General features: G+C 42.3%; 3 protein-coding genes across 5 annotated transcripts; 2 read left to right on the plus strand and 1 right to left on the minus strand.

Moving 5' to 3' along the window:
- Positions 1-2,515: 2,515 nt before the first annotated feature.
- On the plus strand, positions 2,516-3,556 carry crygmxl2 (crystallin, gamma MX, like 2; the record flags this gene model as incomplete). Its single annotated transcript, XM_079292726.1, has 2 exons — positions 2,516-2,806; positions 3,281-3,556. The coding sequence occupies 2 exons, from the start codon at positions 2,516-2,518 to the stop codon at positions 3,554-3,556; spliced, it is 567 nt and encodes a 188-aa protein (XP_079148852.1).
- Positions 3,557-4,887: 1,331 nt separating this feature from the next.
- Positions 4,888-5,653, plus strand: crygmx (crystallin, gamma MX; the record flags this gene model as incomplete). Its single annotated transcript, XM_079293059.1, has 2 exons — positions 4,888-5,064; positions 5,378-5,653. 2 exons carry the CDS (start codon positions 4,888-4,890, stop codon positions 5,651-5,653), a joined length of 453 nt encoding a protein of 150 aa, XP_079149185.1.
- A 2,462-nt stretch (positions 5,654-8,115) lies between these two features.
- On the minus strand, positions 8,116-19,343 carry aldh18a1 (aldehyde dehydrogenase 18 family, member A1). 3 transcript variants are annotated; one of them, XR_013772932.1, is made up of 19 exons: positions 19,242-19,343; positions 18,977-19,088; positions 17,603-17,754; positions 16,666-16,815; positions 16,441-16,545; positions 16,163-16,315; positions 15,447-15,537; positions 14,770-14,894; positions 14,148-14,292; positions 13,872-13,945; positions 13,607-13,706; positions 12,994-13,214; positions 12,757-12,894; positions 12,414-12,609; positions 12,064-12,185; positions 11,786-11,972; positions 10,929-10,953; positions 9,843-9,938; positions 9,684-9,729 (listed from the first exon to the last, which is right to left on the minus strand). XR_013772932.1 is itself a non-coding variant. In XM_079292677.1 (18 exons), exons 2-18 carry the CDS (start codon positions 19,065-19,067, stop codon positions 9,533-9,535), a joined length of 2,343 nt encoding a protein of 780 aa, XP_079148803.1. In that variant the 5' UTR covers positions 19,068-19,088; positions 19,242-19,343; the 3' UTR covers positions 8,116-9,532. The 3 variants fall into 3 exon arrangements, 2 of the variants coding, with proteins under 2 accessions (XP_079148803.1, XP_079148804.1); XM_079292677.1 differs by lacking the exon at positions 10,929-10,953 and having other exon boundaries at positions 8,116-9,729; XM_079292678.1 differs by lacking the exon at positions 10,929-10,953 and having other exon boundaries at positions 8,116-9,729; positions 18,977-19,318.
- Positions 19,344-22,811: the final 3,468 nt, after the last annotated feature.

Raw genomic sequence — 22,811 nt, forward strand, 5'->3', positions numbered from 1 at the left:
AATCTGGCCCCCCACTCTGTTCCCCTCTCCTTTCCTTTTCTTCCATCATTCTGAGATGAAGAGTGGAATGCTCCACAGCGGGTAGCTTTCTTCTCCTCCGGGGGGGAACTGAGAAAGCAGGCAAGGGCCTCTGTGATGTTACTTTCCCTTCAGGGTGGGGAGGAGATGTCTTGTAGCGCAGCTAAAGATGATCATTTGAGAGCCTGTGAAACAAGGTTCCCCTCTGGAAGCCACAGAGACGTGGAGAGAGCCAAGGTCCCAACTGATGAGTTCGGGTTAGCTGATGTTCCTCAGTGATGAAAATAAGAACAATGACAATGAGTCAGTTGTATTCCTGGTTTAGGCACTGTATTGCACCTCTGTTACATTATGCTTCTCTGAATACAGAGGTCAGAGGTCAGGCGGTAGAGTCCCGCTCAAAGACACCTGACAAAAAGTGAACACTTGCCTCTGCACCATGCGGCGCTTGAACACCAGAGTATGATTCCCCTGTCATTCCGCTGCCCTCTTGCATCAGGAGCACAAAGGTTTTACATTCAGCCCGATGAAAGAAACCATTCATCTGAGAATGAACATAATGAGGAAAATCTACACATTTGTGTCTTATATGTTCTGATAAAACCTTTCCGCCGGAGTAAATATTTGCTCAAGAAACGCACAAAAGATAAACAACATCCCATCTGATAATCTGCCACAATTACGCTGCACACTGTGATGAAAGGATATCAATGATCTACTTATGTCATCGAAAAAAGAGTGCAGCTTCACACATGAAAGCTATTGAAGCCTATGAGAGTCAATGAATGATCAAAGGAGCAAAAGCTTATCAACGCTGTTCCTTAACACCGAAACAGTATGATATGGCTCTGGCTGTACGCTTCCACAGTAGCAGTGTTTTTACCCAGGAACATAATGGCTATTGTGCTTTCTGAAACCATTTGCCTTTTTACACAGTGGAAGCTGCAAAAAAAGCACACAAAGTGGAGCGAGGGCACGAACCCTTTATCCCGATGAAAGGCTAAAGGATGAGACTGACCTTTCTGGCATCAGCTGGGCGTTGGTAACACAATACATGGCGGCAACTCTTTCTGGCCTTTTCCCCTTCAGCTCTGGGCTATGCTTACAAGCCAAAGACTCAAGTCCAAACATCTATCATTTTATACAAAGACTCAAACACACAGATGCCCTCGAACCCCTCCTTTTATATCCCACAAACACACGGAACAGTTCTGTCTCTACATCTGCAAACAGACCAGTCTCGTCTGGCATCACAGTACAACTGCAGGCTATGGAAGCAAAAAGAGACAACATATCACTGTAGATTACATCAACACAAAAGCTTGACTCAGTCCACAGTATCAAAACCACTTTCCTTTAACAGGAATTGAATAACAATTACATTGTGACCCGTACGCACTTAGGGAACATACCAATCCAAACTCGCTTAAACTGGGACTGACTGAAAAGTAACTACGATCCAGATTTCCACACTAGCCACACATGAAATGAAATCCTGAAACGGTTACGTTTTAGTTTAGAGAATGGCCCCGAAAAATGACCTCACGCCATGTACACTTTTAAAGCTTTGTTGTTGGGGGGCCACGTACCTAAAGGGCCTTTGTGTGATATTTGAAAAGGCTGCATCACCAGGTCATGAAACAACAAGGGTCATACAAACACTGAATAGCAGTTGTGTTTTTGGTTTTTGGAGAGTGGGGGGGGGGGGGGTGGGGGGGTTGTCAATTCTATAGGTAAACTCTAGCAGACAGTGGAAAAGGTAACCGTGTGCTGCCAGACAAAGGGAACAGCAGTTGGCATCTGAAAAGGTAAAGAGTAGTACTGTCGTCCCTGACGTGTCAGAGGCCTCATCGTCAGTGGGAGAGTATAAAAGGACCTGTAAGTGTGTCTAGGTCTATGGTGCGCTAGACATCCACAGCCCTACAACCATGGGAAAGGTATGAGCTCACATGCAGTATTGCAACATTTTTTTTGACGGAGAAGTGAAGAAGGAAAATGCCAGGATTTGGGAACTTGTGTCAAATGGTGTAACAGCGAAAGAAAATGCAGCAATGGGCAAAGAGAGGCACTCAAAAAAGTCCTCATTCGAGTGAAAATATTTGATACAAAAAAATTGAATGGACTGCTAACTCTTGACAACTTATTTTTGAGAGAAAAAACACACTTATAGGTGTTTAAAAGGAAAGCGTCTATGGAGATCAACAGTGATATGGTATCCAAATATGACAGATTCATTGTGTTTGTGTGACAGTAACAACAAAGTTGAATGTGTTCAGATTGGCCGAGCATATGAGTTCTTTAAATAGAAGTCAGCTGAAACAACAGTTTCAATTGCCTTGATTTTCACCTGTCAAGCTCTGAAAATAACATACAAGTGTTCAGCAGACAGGAGAGGCTCGTACACTCGGTAGGACTCATACAAAAGTAATTGAGTTTGTTCAAGGGAGAGCAGTGTCCCCTGCAGTTCATTCATGAGTATTGCAACGAGTAGATCTATATGCCTAACATTAACCTGAGTGATTTATGCTTCTCTCTCCTTTTCAAGATTATCTTCTACGAAGGCCGCAACTTCCAGGGCCGCCACTGGGAGTGCAGCAGCGACTGCATGGACACCTTCAGGCACTTCAACTGCTGCAACTCCATCCGTGTCAGCGGTGGTCACTGGGTGGCCTATGAGAAGCCTCATTACATGGGTTACCAGTACATCATTGGCCCTGGCGAGTACTCTGACCACCACAGCTGGATGGGCTTCAACAACTGTGTACGCTCCTGCCAGATGTACGCCCCTGTAAGTCAATCAAACAGACAGATGGGATCGGTAGTCCCTCTCACCCCCCCCCCACTCACCTTGTGCATCAAAGAAATGAATGTCAATCACTGGCCTTTTGATGTCATTAACAGAAACTCAGGCAGGTCAGAGCATAAAAGTCTCTGTTGCAAGGCCCACAAGGAGACCCAGTCAGCCTTTAAAAGGGAATATGATACACCCCCATAAGACTTGGTGCCTTCATTCTAATTCTGTTAGTCACATTGAGTGTTTCTGGCAGTTAAGTGAGGGGGGAAAAAAAATGTAATTCTGTCATGCTCCAAAAGAGTTGGTGCTCATTCTCATCCGTAGCAAGTAAGTATGCAAGTGTACAAGTACCCTCTTGAATTTAAAGTTAAAGACATCAGCTGAGGGCTGACAGATCTACCAAAGAGCTCTCTCAGGTTCACGCCAAAAGAATGATAATAATCGTGTTCTGATTTCTTCCACACACAGTATCGAGGATCCTACAAGATGAGGATCTACAACAGGCCTGACATGATGGGACACACAATGGAGTTCATGGATGACTGCCCTAACCTGTACGATCGCTTCCGCTACCGTGATATTTACTCCTGCAACATCATGGAGGGTTTCTGGATCTTCTATGAGCACCCTAACTACAGGGGACGCCAGTATTTCCTGCGCCCCGGAGAGTACAGGGCCTGTGGTGACTGGGGCTGCCACAATCCCATGGTGGGCTCATTCAGGAGGATGAGGACTGTCATGTAAACTCTACCCAACTCAAATTAAAAACTTCATTTTCAAATAACTATGTGCTTCGTCAGCTTATTTTTTAACAAATCCACGCATTATGCAAGCATGAGAATGATGTACAACAAGACTCTTTGGCCAAGTAGCACATTTGCTTTCTACTTAGTGAACATCAACTGATAAAAGCCCGTTGCTGCTTAATGATCGATGTCACTGTCAAATACCCACTGAAACAAACACCCGACCTTTTCTTTTTGCTGCCCTGCCAATCCTCCCATCTGCATGTAGGTTTCTGGCATTCATGCCAATAAAGGCAGATGCTGCAACTCTTATTGTAGCCCTTTGACAAAGTGCAGTTGTACAGTGTTTTCTATAGACAGACGTGGCTTTGACAGAGACAAAGCGGCTGCTGCAGCTCACCAGTCCGATCGTGTTCTGCTGTCTATACAGCCCACTGTGCTGACACGACAAAGCTTTTGTTTCACATTTGCAAAGCCCTGATCCCAGCAGGGTCTATAAAGAGGTCCGGTACAGGCCAACGTCTGGACTGGACTGAACTTAACACAGTTACAATGGGCAAGGTAAGCATGCAATTTAAAATCGATACAGTTAAAGCAGCTAAAATGTGTTATGTGTAACATGTTGATCATTTGCATCTAAAGGGTAATTAAGCTGCATAGAAACACTCAAATATTATTTCCTTTTGTCACATAAAATGTGAAAGACCTTCACTGAGTGATAACTTAACCTTGTGTGGGAAGAATTGCCATACTTTCATACAGGAAAGTAAGCTAGAAATGGCAAAGAATCGCAGAAATGAAATGTTGACTGCACAATAAGACTTAGTTAATTATACTTAATTAAATTATGCCTTTGTCTTCTGTTGACAGTAAAACATTGCAATTATTCAGCTGAACTTGGAGTCCTAATTCCTGTAAAAGAAATAAAATAAAATGGGCCAAGATTTTTTTTCCTCTTCATTAAAATACACCACATGCTGTTCAGTATTTTATCAAACTTTGCTTCTGGTACAGCATTTGGGATATTTCTTCAAACTCCCTTAAGCTTATCTGTTTAAAAATTGTTCACTTGCAGTTATTTTGTACAAGAACTTTGTTTGACAAAGCTTACTTGCAAAGCTGGCTCAGAATACCAGATGGTATGGTTATGAATCTAAATGAGAACTAAAAGTCAGCTTTGTTGAAGAGTCCAGTTGAACAGTTGAACAGTTGGTCTTTGACATAACCTCGTGGTGATGACGTCCACCCATCCCTCACTTGCAGGTTATCTTCTACGAAGAGAGGAACTTCCAGGGTCGTCACTATGATTGCAACAGTGACAGTCCTGAGATGCAAAACCACTTCAGCCGCTGCAACTCGATAAAAGTGGACAGCGGTTGCTGGGTGGCCTATGAGAAGCCCAATTATGGCGGCTACCAGTACATGCTGCACAAGGGCGAGTACCCCGACTACCAACGCTGGGCAGGCTTCAATGACTGCATCCGCTCCTGCCGCATGGTGCCACCTGTGAGTTTGCAGCAATGTTCTCACTAAAGGTTTTCTGTAGATGTGCCAGTTTAAGATCATTTAGTTCCCAAGCCTGGTCAGTGTGTTGTCACCACTCTGTGCCAGTACCGGAGGCTATTTTAAAGCACCTCTTTGTACCTTGACCTATAATTTAAGTTTAAAAAAGTGTGTTATGAGGAAAAGAAAAATATGGACCGGGTCATCGGATCAGTGAGTTTATCAATTACTTCAAATTGTCAAGTTATTCTACTGCGGTAATATAAAGTTGAATGAATGCTTATGTTAAATGACATTCCCATCATTTCCCCCCTAGTATAACGGGAACTACAGGATGAAGATCTTCGAGCGGTCTGACTTTGGAGGTCAGAATCTGGAGCTAATGGACGACTGCCCGGATCTGAACGAGCGTTTCCACACCCGTGACATCTCCTCTGTCAATGTCATGGAGGGCTACTGGATACTGCATGAACACCCCAATTACAGGGGACGCCAGTACTTCTTGCGTCCTGGAGAGTACAGGAGGCACAGCGAGTGGGGAAGCAACAGCCCCACCATCGGCTCTCTGAGACGCATCACTGAGCTCAACTGATTCCCAGCTCCGTCTTTTCTTTTTATCCTTATTGAGCCCCACTGCTAAACATCCCACCCTCTTGTTCCCCTAATGCCAGCACTGTTTCAGTGTGGTCTCCAAACCCAAAAATCATACATCTTAATGATGGCGGGTTTTGGTGTCTGATGTTGGGTTCTGGTTTTGTTGGGTTGCTTTGCATTGTTGGGTAAAGTTCCTCCCCAACTCAGTGCTGAAGCAATGCTCAATAAATAGTGATGATCTTTTTTGCTTTGGTCGTCCCAGAGCAAAACGGTTTGCCTCGCCGGTCCCCAACCTCCTGTCCTACTGGAATCACAATAAAAGAAAACTTGATGAAAGTCAACTAAAGGGAGCCTTTGTTCATTTTCTATTGGCTACTACAGCTGTCACTATAAAAAGATCAGAGGGATATGACTTTTCATAAATCTGAGGAATATTTTTCTCTTTATGGTGATTGAACTTAGTTTCATCAGGCCACAGAGTTAGATCGAACTGTAACCACAGAGGTCCTAGACCACGAGTTTCTACAGTTTGCCGTGATATTGTCATTCCACAAAGACAAAATATCAAGGAAACAGAAGCTTATTCTTTGAAGTTCGATATTAAAGACCAAAAAAAAGGGTATCTGAGGATGAGCATGTAGGAGTCTTTATGAGATCACATGGTACAGAGTAAGCGCGTTGGGTCCATGAAAGATGCCCATATTAGATCCACATCACAGGGCCAGTGCCAACTCAAAGAGTTGGAGTCAAAGTGGTCTGGTATTCGCCCGGAGCATCAAGCTCTCTCAGAACAAAAAACAAAACCCAGTCCGCATCCCTGCTCATGCATTTTTCATCAGCCCATGAACCCTTTCAGAAATAAATATCAATTATTGAAATTGTTAATTAGACGCTGCGTAATTGGCAAAGATGAATAAATAACTTTGACCATTAATTATTGATTCAAAAAAAATTGAAGCCCAGTGGGGAGTGCATTTGAGTGTCTCTTAAGATCAACAAGAAATGTGACTTTTGGCCTTGAGTAATGTCCAATTAAAGGATTGTCGGCTTTGCTGTACAAGTCCAGTGATTTTCCCTCATCATTCTTTTTATATCTGTGGCCAACATCAACAGGGTTCACCATGGGAACTGATCAGCTGGGGTCTGGGGGCAATGCCAGATAAGAGACGAGTTCTCAGACATAAATGGAAGTTAATCGAAAATCATAAAGGGGCAGTGTCTCCAAATATTAACTGAATTCAGGGAGTAAGCGCTTTAGACTTGCATAGATCTACAGAAAACAGGTGGTTTAAAGTGTATGGTTACAACCCTGCAAGAGAATTACCTGAAAACTTTGCAAACAGCCTGGCTTAAATATTCAGCACAGTCATGTTGCACAATCTACTAGTTCTATAGCATCAATGCAATCTGTCCTAAGTTCAGTTTTTAGGAGACATACGTTGGTACATCAGCAGAGGACAGAACTGGACTGATCAAAAACAGCATGGCAACGTAAAATAAGTTTTTGACTTGGATTCAAACCTGGAGTATGAGACACTTTGGGAACGATTTAGCTGGGAAATTTGAGAATCCTACATACAGGGTCGCAGCGTATTGCCAGTATATGATAGGTTCAATGCAAAATCCACTGCTCAACCTTAAAATAATACAGAAATTTCAGTCAGTAACCTGACAATGGAAGCCTTCCATATTACAAGAAAACACTCATCAGTATCACTCAAGTAGAAAACTGGTGTTCAGAAAGCAACTCTGTATCCACATGTGATCCTGAATAGCTCGCGTTACTGGAGCAAACAACTTTGATGCAATATTATAAAATACAGCTCTAGAACACATGCATCAAACAGGCAATACTCAATGTCCCTGGATTGTTCCTTCTCTACCTCAAGTCATTTAGACGATATTTTCAATCGCTTCAAACATAAAAAAGGACAAAAAAAAGAGTGAGATCCGAGTTTTGTCTCCCTCTTCATCTCTGAACCCTTTGGACTTGGTGATGGGAAGCTGATTGAAGGGTAAGTAGTGCGTTTTAGAGAGTGAATTCTTCAGATGCTGGAGAAAAGAAAGAAAACGAAAGAAACCCAGAACATAAGCCTGTGATTCCATTATTAGTCTCAGTTCTCCTTCTCCCTCTTTTCATTTCTGATGGCTGGATAATTAAACCTCTATCGTATTGTCTTCCATCTTCCTTGCCCCACTTCCAGCAAAGCGAATTCCCCTATGGGCAACTTTAAAAAGGCTCTTTTTAGACTTCTGTTTTTCAGATCGGCACGTCTTTTTTTCCCCCCATTAATTTGTGGTCTTTGTGAAAGTAAAAAGACTAGTGCCAGGACAGAGATGAAGATGAGCATATAAATCCTTAACATGTCAAAAGCAAAAATCAAAGAAAGTAAGAAAAATATCCAAATATTCTTTATTTTTATTTTTTTATTCAACAATATTGCTATGATACAACCCAAACCAATCCTTAAGTGTGCATTGCAAGACATCAGACAGGAGCTCAGAGGCTGGAATGTTACAGAGCTTCATTTAAAAGCAGTCGCATTTGCCCCTCCAGCTTGAAGGAGGCAGCTTGTCAATTACCGTTGCTGCTCTGACAGAGGCTTTGGGCGCCAAAATGAACAAGCAGGAAAGCAGCAAAGCATGGAAAAATGAGCACAACTTGTAACAATATAACATTTTTTTTAAATAAAATGGAGACATACAAGTATTCCAACTTGTATTGCTATAAAACAAAACTGGTAAATGTCTGATACTTGTGGATAAATGTTAATCACGTCATTAGGTTTTCGTACAGAAAATCTTAAATCTATAACACACCAGGATTTGGTTAAACTGAGAGAAAGCAACATCGTCTTCTATTAAATGCTAACTTGATATGTTGCAGCATTAGTTCAAAGTCTGAAATGACATATCGACCAGCACATCCGCTGAAGAATACCTGTACATTCAGACAAATGAAATCTCAAATCACAGCAAGAAAAGAAAAAAGGGGGATGCTCCATCAATAAAGAAAGCACTGACTGTAGAATCAGCATGAAGCTAGTCGGGAATGAGCTAACGCAATCAGCTAAAACTAAATTAGGCCTTACAGTTTTAGAATATATGTACAAATATAGCAGGACCTTTTTTCTGAGAGAACGATATACAATATCTAATAAATGTATCTAAGATAAAGATACAACATGCCCATCATCATAATACTGTGTTTTTAAGGGCTACAGAGAATTACCAACTGTGCTGACCGTTGACGTTACACAATAACATCGACAAAGAACGTAAACGTTGAACATGTCTTAAAAGAGTCCCGCTTTTACTTGCAGGTTTATCTTTCCGTACATATTTAAATGAACATTGTTGGTGGGAGCCCGAGAAGATTTCCATTGCCAACGACTTCTCTGATAGTATGCATATAATAAAGAACTTGAATTACTTTCATACACATATTACCATGAAATGAAGGAAATGTTTCTGTGAATTAGTGTCAGAGTCAGTCCTGAGGTTGCCTTATTAGAAGAAGAAGAATTTCAAGCACTTCAGTTTCCTTTGATATTGATATATAAATAGTATGCATTCTCAAAGAATGTAATCTTAGTTAACTTCATTCTCACTCACAGTACTCCAGTTAATCTATTATTAGGCAGGTATTGTGTTGCCACATAATACATCCTGCCGGAGCCTATTAGGGTGACTTACCCAGCTCATATAAAATAATCATAAGCCGAGGCAGAATTTTAAATATTTGTAAACTCTTAGTGACAGTCTGAAGTGTAAACAGTAGTGACATCAGCCATTATCTGCAACAAGACCCCAGAGGGAGCTGCTGGTGAGCAACGCAAACCATTTCGACCAAGCGAGTGTTGTGAAAGTCTCTGGGCTAGTTGCTGTCCCTGTGCCCAGCAAGAGGTTGCACGACAGGCAGGTGTTCATGGAGGTACTTCATGGTACCCTGTTCAGAGAAGTCAGCTGCTGTGTGCCCATCACCTCTCAGGACCCACTTGGTGGTGAGCAGCCCCTCCAGCCCAACGGGGCCTCGGGCATGGATACGTGCAGTGCTAATACCTACCTCTGCTCCTAGAGACAAAGACGGCAAGTGACAATGTTCAACATGTGTGTTGTGTCTGCAGCTGTTTGAGAACGAGGCAAGAAAAGGACAAATGATATCGTGATAAGACCGCCACGCTTACCAAGTCCAAAGCGGTAGCCATCAGCGAAACGGGAGCTTGCGTTCCAGAAAACACAGGCGCTGTCCAGCAGCTGCAGGAACTGCTCAGCCGTGTCCTCTGGAAGAGAAAGGCAGCTTATCGTGCCACTAGGTCACAACTTTGCATCGCTAGACCCTCCCAGGCATTAACGTAAGTATGCGACAACGACAACGATTCATTGTGACGGTGCCATAGAATTTGAGCTGAAATAATGCAGAAGTGTAGGCTACAGAATATAAGAGAAGCGGCTCAAAGAAAACCTAAATATGCAGTTATGAAGATTTCATGATATAAGTACGGGTTTTCATTGCTGCCACTGCGATCACAGATACAGAGACCTCTGCCGATGTTATTTTAGTACAGCGCTATATCCTGGAGTTGCTATGTGGCTTTAAAGTTGAATCCAGCTCATTCAGATCCATCAGCAAATATTCTATTAGTGAATCAAATCAGGTTGAAATTTTTGCAGGTTTTCTCTAGATTACATCACAGATCATCTTCCAATTCACGAATAAATCTATCTATAGTTACGTGTATATACCTCCAGTTTATATTCTTATCTCTCTCTCTCATGCAGTGTGTCTCTGATATCTATTACACCTACCAAACTATCCATATTCTATCCAGTGTATCTTGCTATTTATTGTATCCATTCTTCATCTTAATCCCTCTTCTTTGACATTCGCCGACACCGAGACAAACAACCGAGTGCATTTGAATTCATTGAGGTACCGTCTGTGGTCACCAGATGGCAGCAGCACATCCTTCCTCAACGCAGAAATGTGAATGGCACACTTTAGTACGTCCCGACACACAATATGTCAAATGCAGAATGCCAAAAAAGACCAGGAAGTTTAGCTGCATGCGGTGGCCTTTTTGCAGTACGCAAGCTTTTCTGGCTATTCTGTCCCACAATCCTCACTGAGCACAGCCAGATGACAGCTCATCGATCGAAGCCGCAATGACAACATGACGGCTGTATGAGCAAGAGGGTCAAAGTTCAGGGGGCAATGTCATGACAAAGTAATATGTCCCAATTGCATGCATGAAGAATGCAAGAGTACGTACTTTGTAAGGGTAGCGTCAGTCTGTGCTAAGAGAAAAAAGAGAAAGTCTGGGATTTGGAACACAGCTTTGCATTTTTCATACGCTGCTCACTTTTTATCTGATCGACCTGAAGAGACTTTAAAATATTCTGCGCATTTGTATATCAACCTTTAATGAGAGATTTACACCAGTTTCTTTTCTTGCATGATTGTAGATATTATTTTCTTAGAATGGTTCCTTTTGTAGGAGTTTATCCGTGTTACAAATGCTGCTGTTCATGCGACACCTTTAGTTCACACCAAAGATTTCATGATATCCCCAAAAATTGCCCGACAAATGAACGAGACATAAAAATGGCAATATGTTGGCCTTCAACACCGTCTGCGAGCAATATGACCACAGACTGTACAATCAGGAGACACTCAGGACTCCGCACAGAAAGGTTTCAATCAACACCAATCAGAAGGACGCGGTGTGACGGCTCACTTAAAGACAAAAAATGTTTTGAAACTGTTACACGACCCAAAGTTATGACAGGGAGGACTCTTGTAAACTGGGTTTTAGCAGCTGCTCTACATTTTAAATGAGCTCTGTCCCCTTCATTGGAGTCACACAGGGAGGCTGTGCACTCATCTTGACAACAAAGTGCCACTGCTCATTAGTCCCTGTGGCAGAAAGTGAGATGAATGAGGAAGGTGAATCAAGATGATGAATATCAGACACCTTCATGAACAGGAATAAATCAAGATAGACCGAGACTAACCAGTGCTGAGGTACAATATGACCATCATAATGCAAGATTTTTGTCTTTTTAAAATGCAAATTAAAAGGAGAGACACAGCAAGAAAATACTGGAACGAACGTATTGGGCCACCTACCATTTTCTGTGATGATGACGTCGGTGTGGGAGCTGCCATACTTGTGAATATGGTCCACAGCCTCCTGCATGCTGTCCACCACCTCAATGCAGCACTCCAGATCACCGTACTCTGTCCGCAGGGACTTTGCCTCCGACGGGCTGAACGTCAGGTAGGAGGCGAACCGAGGGCCTGCATGAATCTTCACCTAGTGACGCCACACGGAAACATGACAAATGAGATTTAAATCATTCATCTTATGTTGCATGACATGTAAAAGTACTTGTAAGGTGCTTTACCCGTTCAGTGCGCAACATGTCAACGATCTGGTCAAACAGTGGCGTCGTGAGGATGTCCCTGTGAATCAGCAGGCTTTCCATGGCATTACATGCAGCCGGGTAGTCGCACTTAGAGTCTCTGACTGGAACGGGAAAGTTCGACAGTATGTTCAGTAGTTCGAACTACCATCAACAGAATGTGAAGACGTTACGGTGCTGACCCGATGTTAAAGACGTCGATGCATTTTGTTGCAGAGATATCTACTGAAATTAGCACGCTAACCAGCTACCCCGGGCCTGTGTCTGCTTGTAATACCACTTGTTCCACGAGAGGCGACCGTCAGTTACTCAATAGATTTATAAACGCTGACCAATTTTGATGACTTTGTCCACGCTGGCTTCCCCATCAACGTAGACGTGGCAGACTCCCTCGCTGTGACCCAGCACCGGGATGCCCTTCGCAGCCCGCTGAATGTTCCGAACCAACTGGGATGAACCTCGAGGGATGATCAAGTCGATCATCTTGTCCAGTCGGCATAGATCCTCCACCTCCTCGCGAGTGCTCACCTTGTAGCAAAATACAAGTCAACCACAGCAGCTACGTGCCGTACAAGCTTGCATGCAGACTTCTGAGTTCTCCCAGTCCATAAAATGTGTTGTATGTAAGGTTTGTATTGCCTTGTAATCAACAAATGCACAGGAAACATATTTTACCAGCTGCACTGCCTCTCTGACTCCGTGCATGGAAAGGGCTTCCTGGGTGAGCTGGTGGAGGACCCGGTTGGTGTTGGCTGCTTCCTTGCCTCCCTTCAGCAGGAGGGCGTTACCGCTGGCTATAGCCAATGCTGACACCTGGGAGGTAAAAACACACGGGGTTTGTGATGTTATATGTCTCTGTTGTTTGCATTTGCCAGTACAGAGTCAAACTGACGGATCCGTTCGCCTGGATACCTGTGGCAGGCAGTCAGGTCGGGCCTCAAAGATGACCAGGAGAACCCCAATGGGCACAGTTATCTGCTCCAGCTCCAGCTTGTGAGCCACCCTGGTCCTGCGCAGCACGCGACCCACACTGTCCTGGGCGGCCACAGCAATCTGGCGCAGGCCTATGGCCAAGCTGTTAAGTTTGGCTGGTGACAAACTCAGGCGCTTTAGCATGGCTGGTGGCAAACGGCCTGTAGAGAGGAGCGAGAGCAAGGTTGCACATTGCTATCAGGTGATATGGGCTTCCACTAACTGAGGGCCAACCATAGAGGGATAAAATGACAGAGTCGCCCTCTGGTGGAGAGATATAAACACATCTGCCTATTTGGAAATATTTACAAAATTATCTCTGAGGTAAGTTTAAGATGCAACATCATGATTATAATTTGATTTGATTATTTTGATAAGATAGGTACATGAGCTTATATTTCTACGTAAGGCCCGAAAATACCAGCCTTTCCTCTGCAAAGGAATTATTAGCTCAATGCCACATACTTAATAAATAGTATGGGCTCCAAAGTTTGCCAGGTACAACACATCCTCTGTAAACCCGACACACCGACTCAATGTGGACCTCTGTTACCTGCGTTTTCAGCCAGGTCCATGTCCATCTTGTTAGCAGTCAGAATCTCTTCCTTTTTTTCAGTCAACAGCTCCGCAAGCTTGCAGATGATCTCACTCCTCTGACAACACAGTCAACCAAACGCAGGCAGGATGAGCACACAGCACATCCATCCACAAGAGGTCAGTGTTTCTCTGTTTCTGATAAAAAGGTACGCTTGGCTCCTTAAATGTTGCTGTTGTTCATGACAATATAAACACATCTTCACGAATAAACAATGTGGCACCTGGTCTGGGTGCAGAGACGCCAGGGTTCTTCCAGAGCTTCGTGCCATTTCTGTCTGATGCTCCACAGTTGGGCCTGGTTAAGGGTCAGGGACAGACATCACTCAAAGTACACTCAGTAGCCAGCTTATTAGATACACCTACCTCAAACTAATGTAGTCGAATACAACAGTCCTATAACTAGTCATACCTCCATTAAGGTGTGCTGTATTGAAGCTTTAATATGTCTGCAACAACACGAACGTGAGAAGGAAAGCATGCAACCCAGGTGAACTCACCAGCAGGTTTGATCTCAGAGAAGAAGGTTCCCACTTTCCTGCCCTCCACAATGTCAGTGATGACATGACCCGTTACTTTGGGGTGGGTGCCATTTGCAATGACCACGGAGGTGCCACCTTGCAGGGCCCACAGGGCAGCCTTGACCTGCAAAAAAGAAAACACAGAAAGAGTCTCTACGTCGTCTTTACTTTTTAAAAAGGATGCGTTACAATCGCAATATAAATGTCAAAACCATACGTTACCTTCCACATACATGACATAAAGAAGCAGAACACAATTTACATATTTTTTTGTATCTCACTTAATGTGAAAATACTCCATTACAAGTAAAAGTCCTGCATTCAAAATATATTGAAATAGAAATACAGAATGTTTAACATCAAAATGTCCTTAAAATGTCAAAAGTAAAAGTCGTCATTGTGAAAAAAGATGTATGTTGCTGTGACTGATAAAGTATTGTAATTTAAAATCTCTCATTAACAAGCTTGGGAATATATGTTTTTCCTCTAAACACGAGTATAAAATCCATTGTACAAAAAGCTTGGCACTCAGATGAGGCTTTTTGACTTGAATGTAAATAAAAAGAGTTCTTAACAAAGTGATTGAGTGCTTTTAACATACCTTGGCCTCCATGCCTCCAATTCCAACTCTGGACTTTGTACCATAGACGATGGACTGCTCGTCTCCAGGGTAGAACATGTCAATGAGCTTAGCGTCATCTGTTCCAGGGGGGCTGTTGTACAGTCCTAAGAAATCAACGGTGCTTACACAACTTATTTGCTCACACATGCGTCTAAAATACACAAAGCGGCAAGACGCACAACCCTACAACTTGTGTAAAATATACTCTATACTAGTGTCAGCATTTAACTGACGCATAAATAAATTTGATAAAACTGATGATTCTCAGTCAACCGTCTAAATCCACTCAATTGGTACTGAATGGACCCTTGCTCAGCTCATGACACACTCGTGTGCGCACACACACACACACACACACACACACACACACACACACACACACACACACACACACACACACACACACACACACACACACACACACACACACACACACACACACACACACACACACACACACACACACCTACACCTTGTGGTAAACCCATCAGCATCAATTTCAAACATGAAGGCAGAAGGTCTGCGTTTGTCTCTTTCACATGACTCATGTGACCCTGAGAGGGGTGTTTTTTTTGTTTTTTTCCAGTGAAGAGCACTGACAGATGGTGTTGTTACCGAACAGCTGACCCAGACTGTTGTTGTGGCAACGCACATACCTTCCACGTCAGACAGCGCGATGAGGAGGTCAGCCTTCATCTCTACAGCTAGCCGCGCCGCCAGACTGTCGTTGTCCTTAATGCTGATCACCTTCATAAGAAACAAAGAAAAATGCTGATGTCAGCTCCTGAAGACAGAAAGTCAGCCATCTGAGCCTTTACTTGAAGGATAGAGGCAAGCTGATAACCAGAAACAAATATCTAAACACGTAGGGACTGTGCAAAGTCTTTATCAGTATACTGGACCATCAGGTCAAATTTATGGGACTTTGACAGTGAAAAAGTTAGACTATCAGGAACCAAGAGGTCAATCTTTTCACGTCAGTGCAGTTTTTTTTCTGGATTCATTGAATACCTCAGGAAAAGAAAAGCTGCATCAAGTCCATGCAAGTTTACAAGGTAATTATTATGTATAGCACGTAAGTTGACTTGGCCGAAAACTATTTGCAAACCCTTTTTACCCTCCTCCCAAGTGACGGCATGCACTGCCACACACACCCTCCCTGCATGCACATGCCTTAATGGGTGAAGGCAGAGCTGATGAGGTGATTTCCGGGTGGCAGAAGGGTTTCAGCGTGTGTGTGGGTGGATGAAAGAGAATACTGCCGCTAATGAACAGTGACTGTCTACACATTAGGAACACCATCTCTACCAACTACTTCAGCATCCCCGCTGCCACCGCCGTCACCACCCATGCTGTCTCTACCCACATTTACCCCCTGCAGGTCGCTGTTGGGCTCCGGCGGGGGCACCACAGCGTCATTGGTGTTGATGATGGGCACGATGTTCATACGCAGCAGCTCCTGCAGTGTGCTGTTCAGATTCTGCCTCTTTTGGTCGTCGTGGAAATCCAGATTTGTCACCAGGACCTGACGGCAGAATTAACAAAGAGCAGCGAGTGAGAGAGGCAGATTAAAAGACGTCACTCTGCATAATCCATACACCTGTTCAGCATGTTAAAAAGGGATTATTTTCCTATGAGGTGTAGAAGTACCTGTGCAGTGCAAGTGCTGTATTGGGTGAACATGGCCTCGTACAGGGCCATCAGGCCACTCTGTCCCGCCGCAGCACAGGCCCGGGCCTCCAGCACTGGCAAAGACTGAACAGGAATGCAGTAGACGTAGTTGCATTGATTCTCTCAGTAAATCATCTGACTCAGTGTTGATTTACACTTTAACATTACCGTAAGCCTCAACACATTCTCTCCACCTTCTCTTACCGTGTCTTTGAGCTGATTGTTTCCTGAGTGCAGCGCCTGTCGGACACTCTGCGACAGCAGGATCTCGTGTCTTAATCTTTGCTTGCCAAAGGCCACTGCTCCACTGGTGACAATCATCATCTCCCTGCCTTGATTCTGCAGCATGGCCACCTGGACAACGATACACCCAATTAGGAATCGCACACGACAGCTGGGGCTGCAGTTTGTTTTGTGTTTTTCTCTGTTCAGACTCACTGAGGATTCAGCTTTAAAACATTTATTTCTTACCCCTCGTGTTAACTAGCCATGGCGTTGTTTGAGAGATCTGTCCCTGAGATTTCTGCCTCTAACCAATTACAATGCAGTGAATGGAATTATGATTTTGGTGCTCAAAGCAAGAAAAGTTACATTTAGAATTTAAATTAAATGGGTCTGACTTTCCACAAACACTACTTTCTACCACATAAACAATCCTTTTGAAAACTGTTCACAGCGTCAATAACAATGTACATTTGTTTTTATTCAATGACAACAAAAGTAGATGTACCTATTGTACCGTCTTGGAAATATATCTAGACTATAAGTATCTTCATCGGACACCGCTGAAGATATGCGAGAAAATGTTTGTTTGTAACTGTCCTGAATTTTCTTTTCAAATAAACTACATTCATTCAAATAGTCTTGTTGTGAAGATAAAAGGAAAGTTGAATATGTAACAATAATAAAATCAATTCACAAATAAAATAAGTTAGAATCAGAAAGAAAGTATACTTATGTTGGTAAATAATGTATGTTTGGGAGCTCGTCTACAGCTCAACATGAACTGCAGTGGATGAAAACAATATCACACTGATGGTTTTACAGAACTTGAAACGAATGCTGTTCAAGCTTGTATTTACTTTCTCATCAATAACGTTCTACATTTAAGTGCAGGTCGTGCTGGTGTTTGGCCTCTTACCTGCTCCACAATGGAGGCCAGCCTCCCCAGAGCCAGGCCACATTCATCTCCACGTGTGACCACAGCACTGCCGAGCTTCACTACGATCCTCTTGGCCTGACACAGTTCACCGCGATGTGCAAAGGAGCTGCCGTGGGCCCTCCCCTGGGGAGCTGTGTAGAGGTGCAGAGGGCGAAGATGTTATTTTTACAGTGCTCGTGATGGAGTGTTTTATCACTCGGAAGTAACTTTGAGCTACACTGAAATGATGCCTGAACAGAAAAAAGATACACTCGTCATTGAGGAGAAAAATCAGAGGCAAACTATTCTATTGTGATTAATTCATCACTCTTGAAAGACATGGGTTAGGAGATCCATTTATTAATACAAATCTACTGAAAATGAAATCCAAAAGTAAAGTCATGAGAGGAATATATCCTATTAATTTATTGATAGAACCCCTTCCACACAAAACACTGCCATCATTACATGCATGTGCAAGCAGGCATGTTTTGCTGGTTTTCATGGATGATATGACTGAAACAAACAGAGTAAAGCCCTCTTCTAGAGTCATCTGTAACCTGGGAAACATAAGCACAGCCTTCAAACCGCCACATCAGCAGGGGAAGCAGAAAAGACTGTGCTGACAGTACACATCTCTCTGAGGCAATGAAGCGAGAGGGAGAGAGGGAGAGAGGGAGGAAGAGAGGTCTGTGACATCTTGTTCTGACTAGAGTTGGTCCCTGCAGGCACAACATCCTAGTCAAAGTCTGCACAGTAAGTTACAACAGCAGATTATTATTGGGTGCACTTTGGACATTCATCACATCTGCCTGTAGATACATCGACTATGTTGACATGGACACAATCATGAACTTATTTGTCCACTTTCAGTAGAAAGAGGCTTTCGAATCTGTAAGCAAGAGAGTATTAAAGCTGAATCTAATTATATTCATTATAAATAAATGTCTGTTATTTTCTTCATAAATCATTGAGACTATGTCGTGTCAGAAAACATTTTTAAAAAGCCCATCACAATTTCCCCCGAGCCTGAAGTGACGTTTCAAATTCAACAGTCAAAACTTCAATTTATTAATTTGCAGTCATAGAAAGCAGAGGAAAGTAAATGTCTGGTGTTTCTGCTTGATAAATTATCAAAACTTGTTAAATTTGAGGGATGCATCTTTTAATTATCGTAGTGTTGATTATATATATATATATATATATATATATATATATATATATATATATATATATATATATATATATATATATATATATATATATATATATATATATATATATATAAGTTATCTATATATATATATATATATATATATATATATATATATATAGATAACTTTTGTCACAATGTGGTACTGCAGCATGACTTGCCTTGTGTCAGGGGTCTGGTGAGCAACCGGCATACGTGTCTCTGGTAATCCAGTCGGATCCTTGAACACAGGGACAGCCTTCGCAGCAGCATGGTCAGTTTAATAGTTTAATACTATCACAAAGACATACAGAGTGAGAAATGCACAACACATAAGCATCAAACACATTCAAGAAATTAGAGGTGGGTGTTGTATCTAAATGGTAGCATAGAAAGTGATCCCTTGTAACCTGATGCGAGGTCAAAATATAATTGCTCTGTTCTTACTTAACCTCCTGAAGTCCCAGTGTGGGCTATGTACCTGCCCTGGCCCCTGAGCAACGTCTTCTATTGAGTTGTTCTCATCTTCGTGAACCCGTTATTCCATCATTTATCACAGAAATACTTCGCACGTGAACGACTCCTCCCCTGAGTGACAGAGCTGCTGATGAAACTGCCACTGCGGCTTGCAACGAGCGTTGCCACAGCGTCTGTGAATTGTTTCCCCGCTGCAGTCAGAAGACCAACGAGTAACGCATCACTCATGGTCGCATTGACATTAAGATACAATGTTGCACATCAAATTTGGAACACAGAAAGCCTCGTAAAGTGGCGGTGAAGTGGCAGGATGTGACGTCGGGCCAGCTTGCGAAATGCGGAACACGAAGGGAAGTGACATTCATTTCAAACTAAAGCACGAACACATTTTTCTTAAGATTTGAGGTTCTAACCTTTTTATATACAGTCTATGGTTCTAACAAATAACACATGCATATTCTGTAAAACCTCAACAACTAAACATCTATTTAATCATTCCAAAATCCGAATGTATACTCGAGTATACAGTATTTAGGATTTTGGAAGAAAATTAAAAATACATTTTGTGATGTTTTGCAGTGAAGTGGAATTTATAAACACAATGTTTGCGGCATATAAAAAACAAGGTCTTTTAGCATGCTGACTCTAGATTACCAAACAATATTAAACAGGCACAAAACCCATATTCTGGGTTTGATGATTGTTGCTGGCATAACACATTCTACATTGCTTTTACACAATTCACTTCATAGTTTGTATAAATATATAGGGCCACCAAAGTTTAAAATCACAAATTCTTCACTCTTAATTTCTAGATCTTCTCAGTTCATCAATGTGAAACTAATAGGAGGACAAAGTGGAACCAGCTGTCCTAATTAGTTCTTTCATTAGCGTGTGCACATTTCATTTGCACCATGTGGTGGAGAAATCACAGTAGAGATGAAAGTTTTCTGTACCTGCACAATCATGCTGTGACAAAATGAAAAGTAGCCCAGATTTGACTGACACTGTCGGACTGCCACTGCCTCTAGGACTATAGATAACTAAATTGGCTCCTGTAGCTCTGGCTAAATGCGTGTTATTCCATTATATATGTCCTGTTCTTCTCTCTGTTGTCCGCTCTTGCCCTTTAGCTGTTCTTCTGTGTTCCTCCTCCCCTTCGTTCTTTTATCTTTCCATCCGACTCACGGGAAGGAACTGACCCCTACCTTACTCCTGGCTCCAATAATTCACTAACTACATGTGTCTGTGTGTGTTTGTATCTGCACGACCTTTCAACTTATTGCTGGCCCGTTCATTTTGATCAATTTATTGGTAGAAGTACAGATTGTTCCTTCTGAAACAAACAATTTTGTAACAGAAAAACCTATGAACAAAATGAATACAACATTCACAGAAGAGAGTAACGTTTTATCAGGAAGGAATCATATTCTAACAAACTAACTAATACTGTGCTCTAATATCACCATAACATTGTAACGGATTGCAACACATCACAATATAAAGTAGCACTTCCGTAAAACCTTTTTTTGAATGGATTGCTGCCGTGAATATAAAAAGCAACATTTATGTTGCCCTCAGGATGAATTGGAAAGACCATTTGGGTGTGTTTAGACATGACTTGTATTGTGTAGATGTGTTACTGTACTTTATTGTTAAGTTGTTATGTATTCGGTAATCACACTCCTGGAGCTTTTTCTCTGAGCGTCTAATAATGGACTCGGACGGGTTGACATTGTAGTTAAGAGCCCAGTGAGTCTCATGCATACACTAAAGAGTGCCATGTGACCACGCAGAGTGTGACAAAGCTTTGGTATTTGACTCTCGGGGAATGAAAACGGGCTGATTGTTTCTAATATCAACATGTCTCTGTGGTAGCAGGGCCAGTCTAAAATAGCTGCAGATACACGACTATATAACCCCTCTAATACTCAGCCCACACAGTCAAGCTCACCAGTTATCCACTGGAGAAAAAGCAGATCAGAGAAGCTGAACTGTTTCCATTGAAGATCAACATTTATCTGTGGAAAAGATCTGACTTTAGGCAAACTTCAAAGGGATAGATTGCTAGAAGCAAACGGAACAATAGCAGCATAAAGAGTGAGCGGAAAGAAGGTTTGTTAGAATAAAGGATCAGCGTAAAAAGTAAGTTGCATTGCCATTTTACTCTCTATTATTCAAAATTTCAGTGTTTATTTTTTGTTACTGTATTTTTTGAAAGAATGTATCCTTTCAAATACTTTTTTTTGACATATTCCTTTTCATAACATGAAATGTGAATTAATGTAATAAAAAACATTTTATTGTTAAAATAAATCAATGACAATGTCAGCATCATAATATAGCCTCTAGAGTAGATTTAATTTTGTGCGAATGGACAAAATCTAACTCATCTAATCTAATTATTTGCATTCATTGAGGCAGAAAGGGAAATACGTCCTCAATTTACAACCAACTTTTCAAACTGTATGTTTATTCTCTTAAAATAAGACAAGACATACAGCCTTACATCAAAAGCATATATAGCAGAGCTAAAGACAGTCAAGGCAGAAACATTTAAATATATATAAATAAATAAAAAACGAAATGTGAGCAGGAGCAACATTATCCTAAGAGATCTAGTCACATCCATGTCACATCCATTTTAGAGGTGCTTTATTGCTGCCCACAGACGATTACCAGCAGCACTCTGTATCATTTTCTAACCTCTATTATTCAGACGGATCCAATCCAGAAAGGATTGGTGGTCGGTTTGGTTGGCGGAGGCAGCAGGGATGTGCAGTGTGGGTGGTGCGGGTAGAGCTGAACTGGAGTGTAGCGTCCTGGAGGAGGACTGGCAGACAGGACAGAGCTACATGGCTCACTGGCACAGCCTCACCCTCGTACCACAGCATCCCCACGGGTTAGTGAAAGAGCCACACATTTACACGGAATGACACTTAACCAACACGCTGAGAAAGAAGTACAGTTGTTTGTGCTTCTGACCCTCTTAGGACATTGATGGAGGCAGAGCGCTCAGGAAAACAATGGGAGGCCAGTAAGCTCCTCCAGAGATTCCTCTCGGGGGCCATCAGCAAGAATTACCCACATCCCAAAACACACTTGACCAGACGACCCCATCAGCTTGTTTCAGACCCCTCTATGGGGCCGAAGGTGCAACAAAGTCCAGCTCATGTACAGAAAGAAGAATGTTGTGCGACCACAAGAGCAAAGAGCGTCAGAGACGAGTGAGAGGAAGACTGTGGTGAAGATAGCCAAGTTGCCAAGATCCCTGTGCTGAAACTTTTGTTCTTGATAAAAATATTCAATATTTCAACAAAACCTAAATATTCTTTTGTTTTATTGCTTCCTTGTATTTGCAAGTGGGAACTTTTAGAAGCTTTTACAATGATATTTTCGTCCAAAAACATAAACTCAATGCCAAATGGAATTTAATAGGCTTTGCATTCACATTCTCCTGGAAAGAAAAATCGTGACACCTTTTACTAAGTCTGACTCTAATTGTAATCTCCAAATATCCTTATTTTAACGAGATCACCT

This window comes from Melanostigma gelatinosum (assembly GCF_949748355.1).
Source record: "Melanostigma gelatinosum genome assembly, chromosome: 21".
Classification (NCBI taxonomy): domain Eukaryota; kingdom Metazoa; phylum Chordata; class Actinopteri; order Perciformes; family Zoarcidae; genus Melanostigma; species Melanostigma gelatinosum.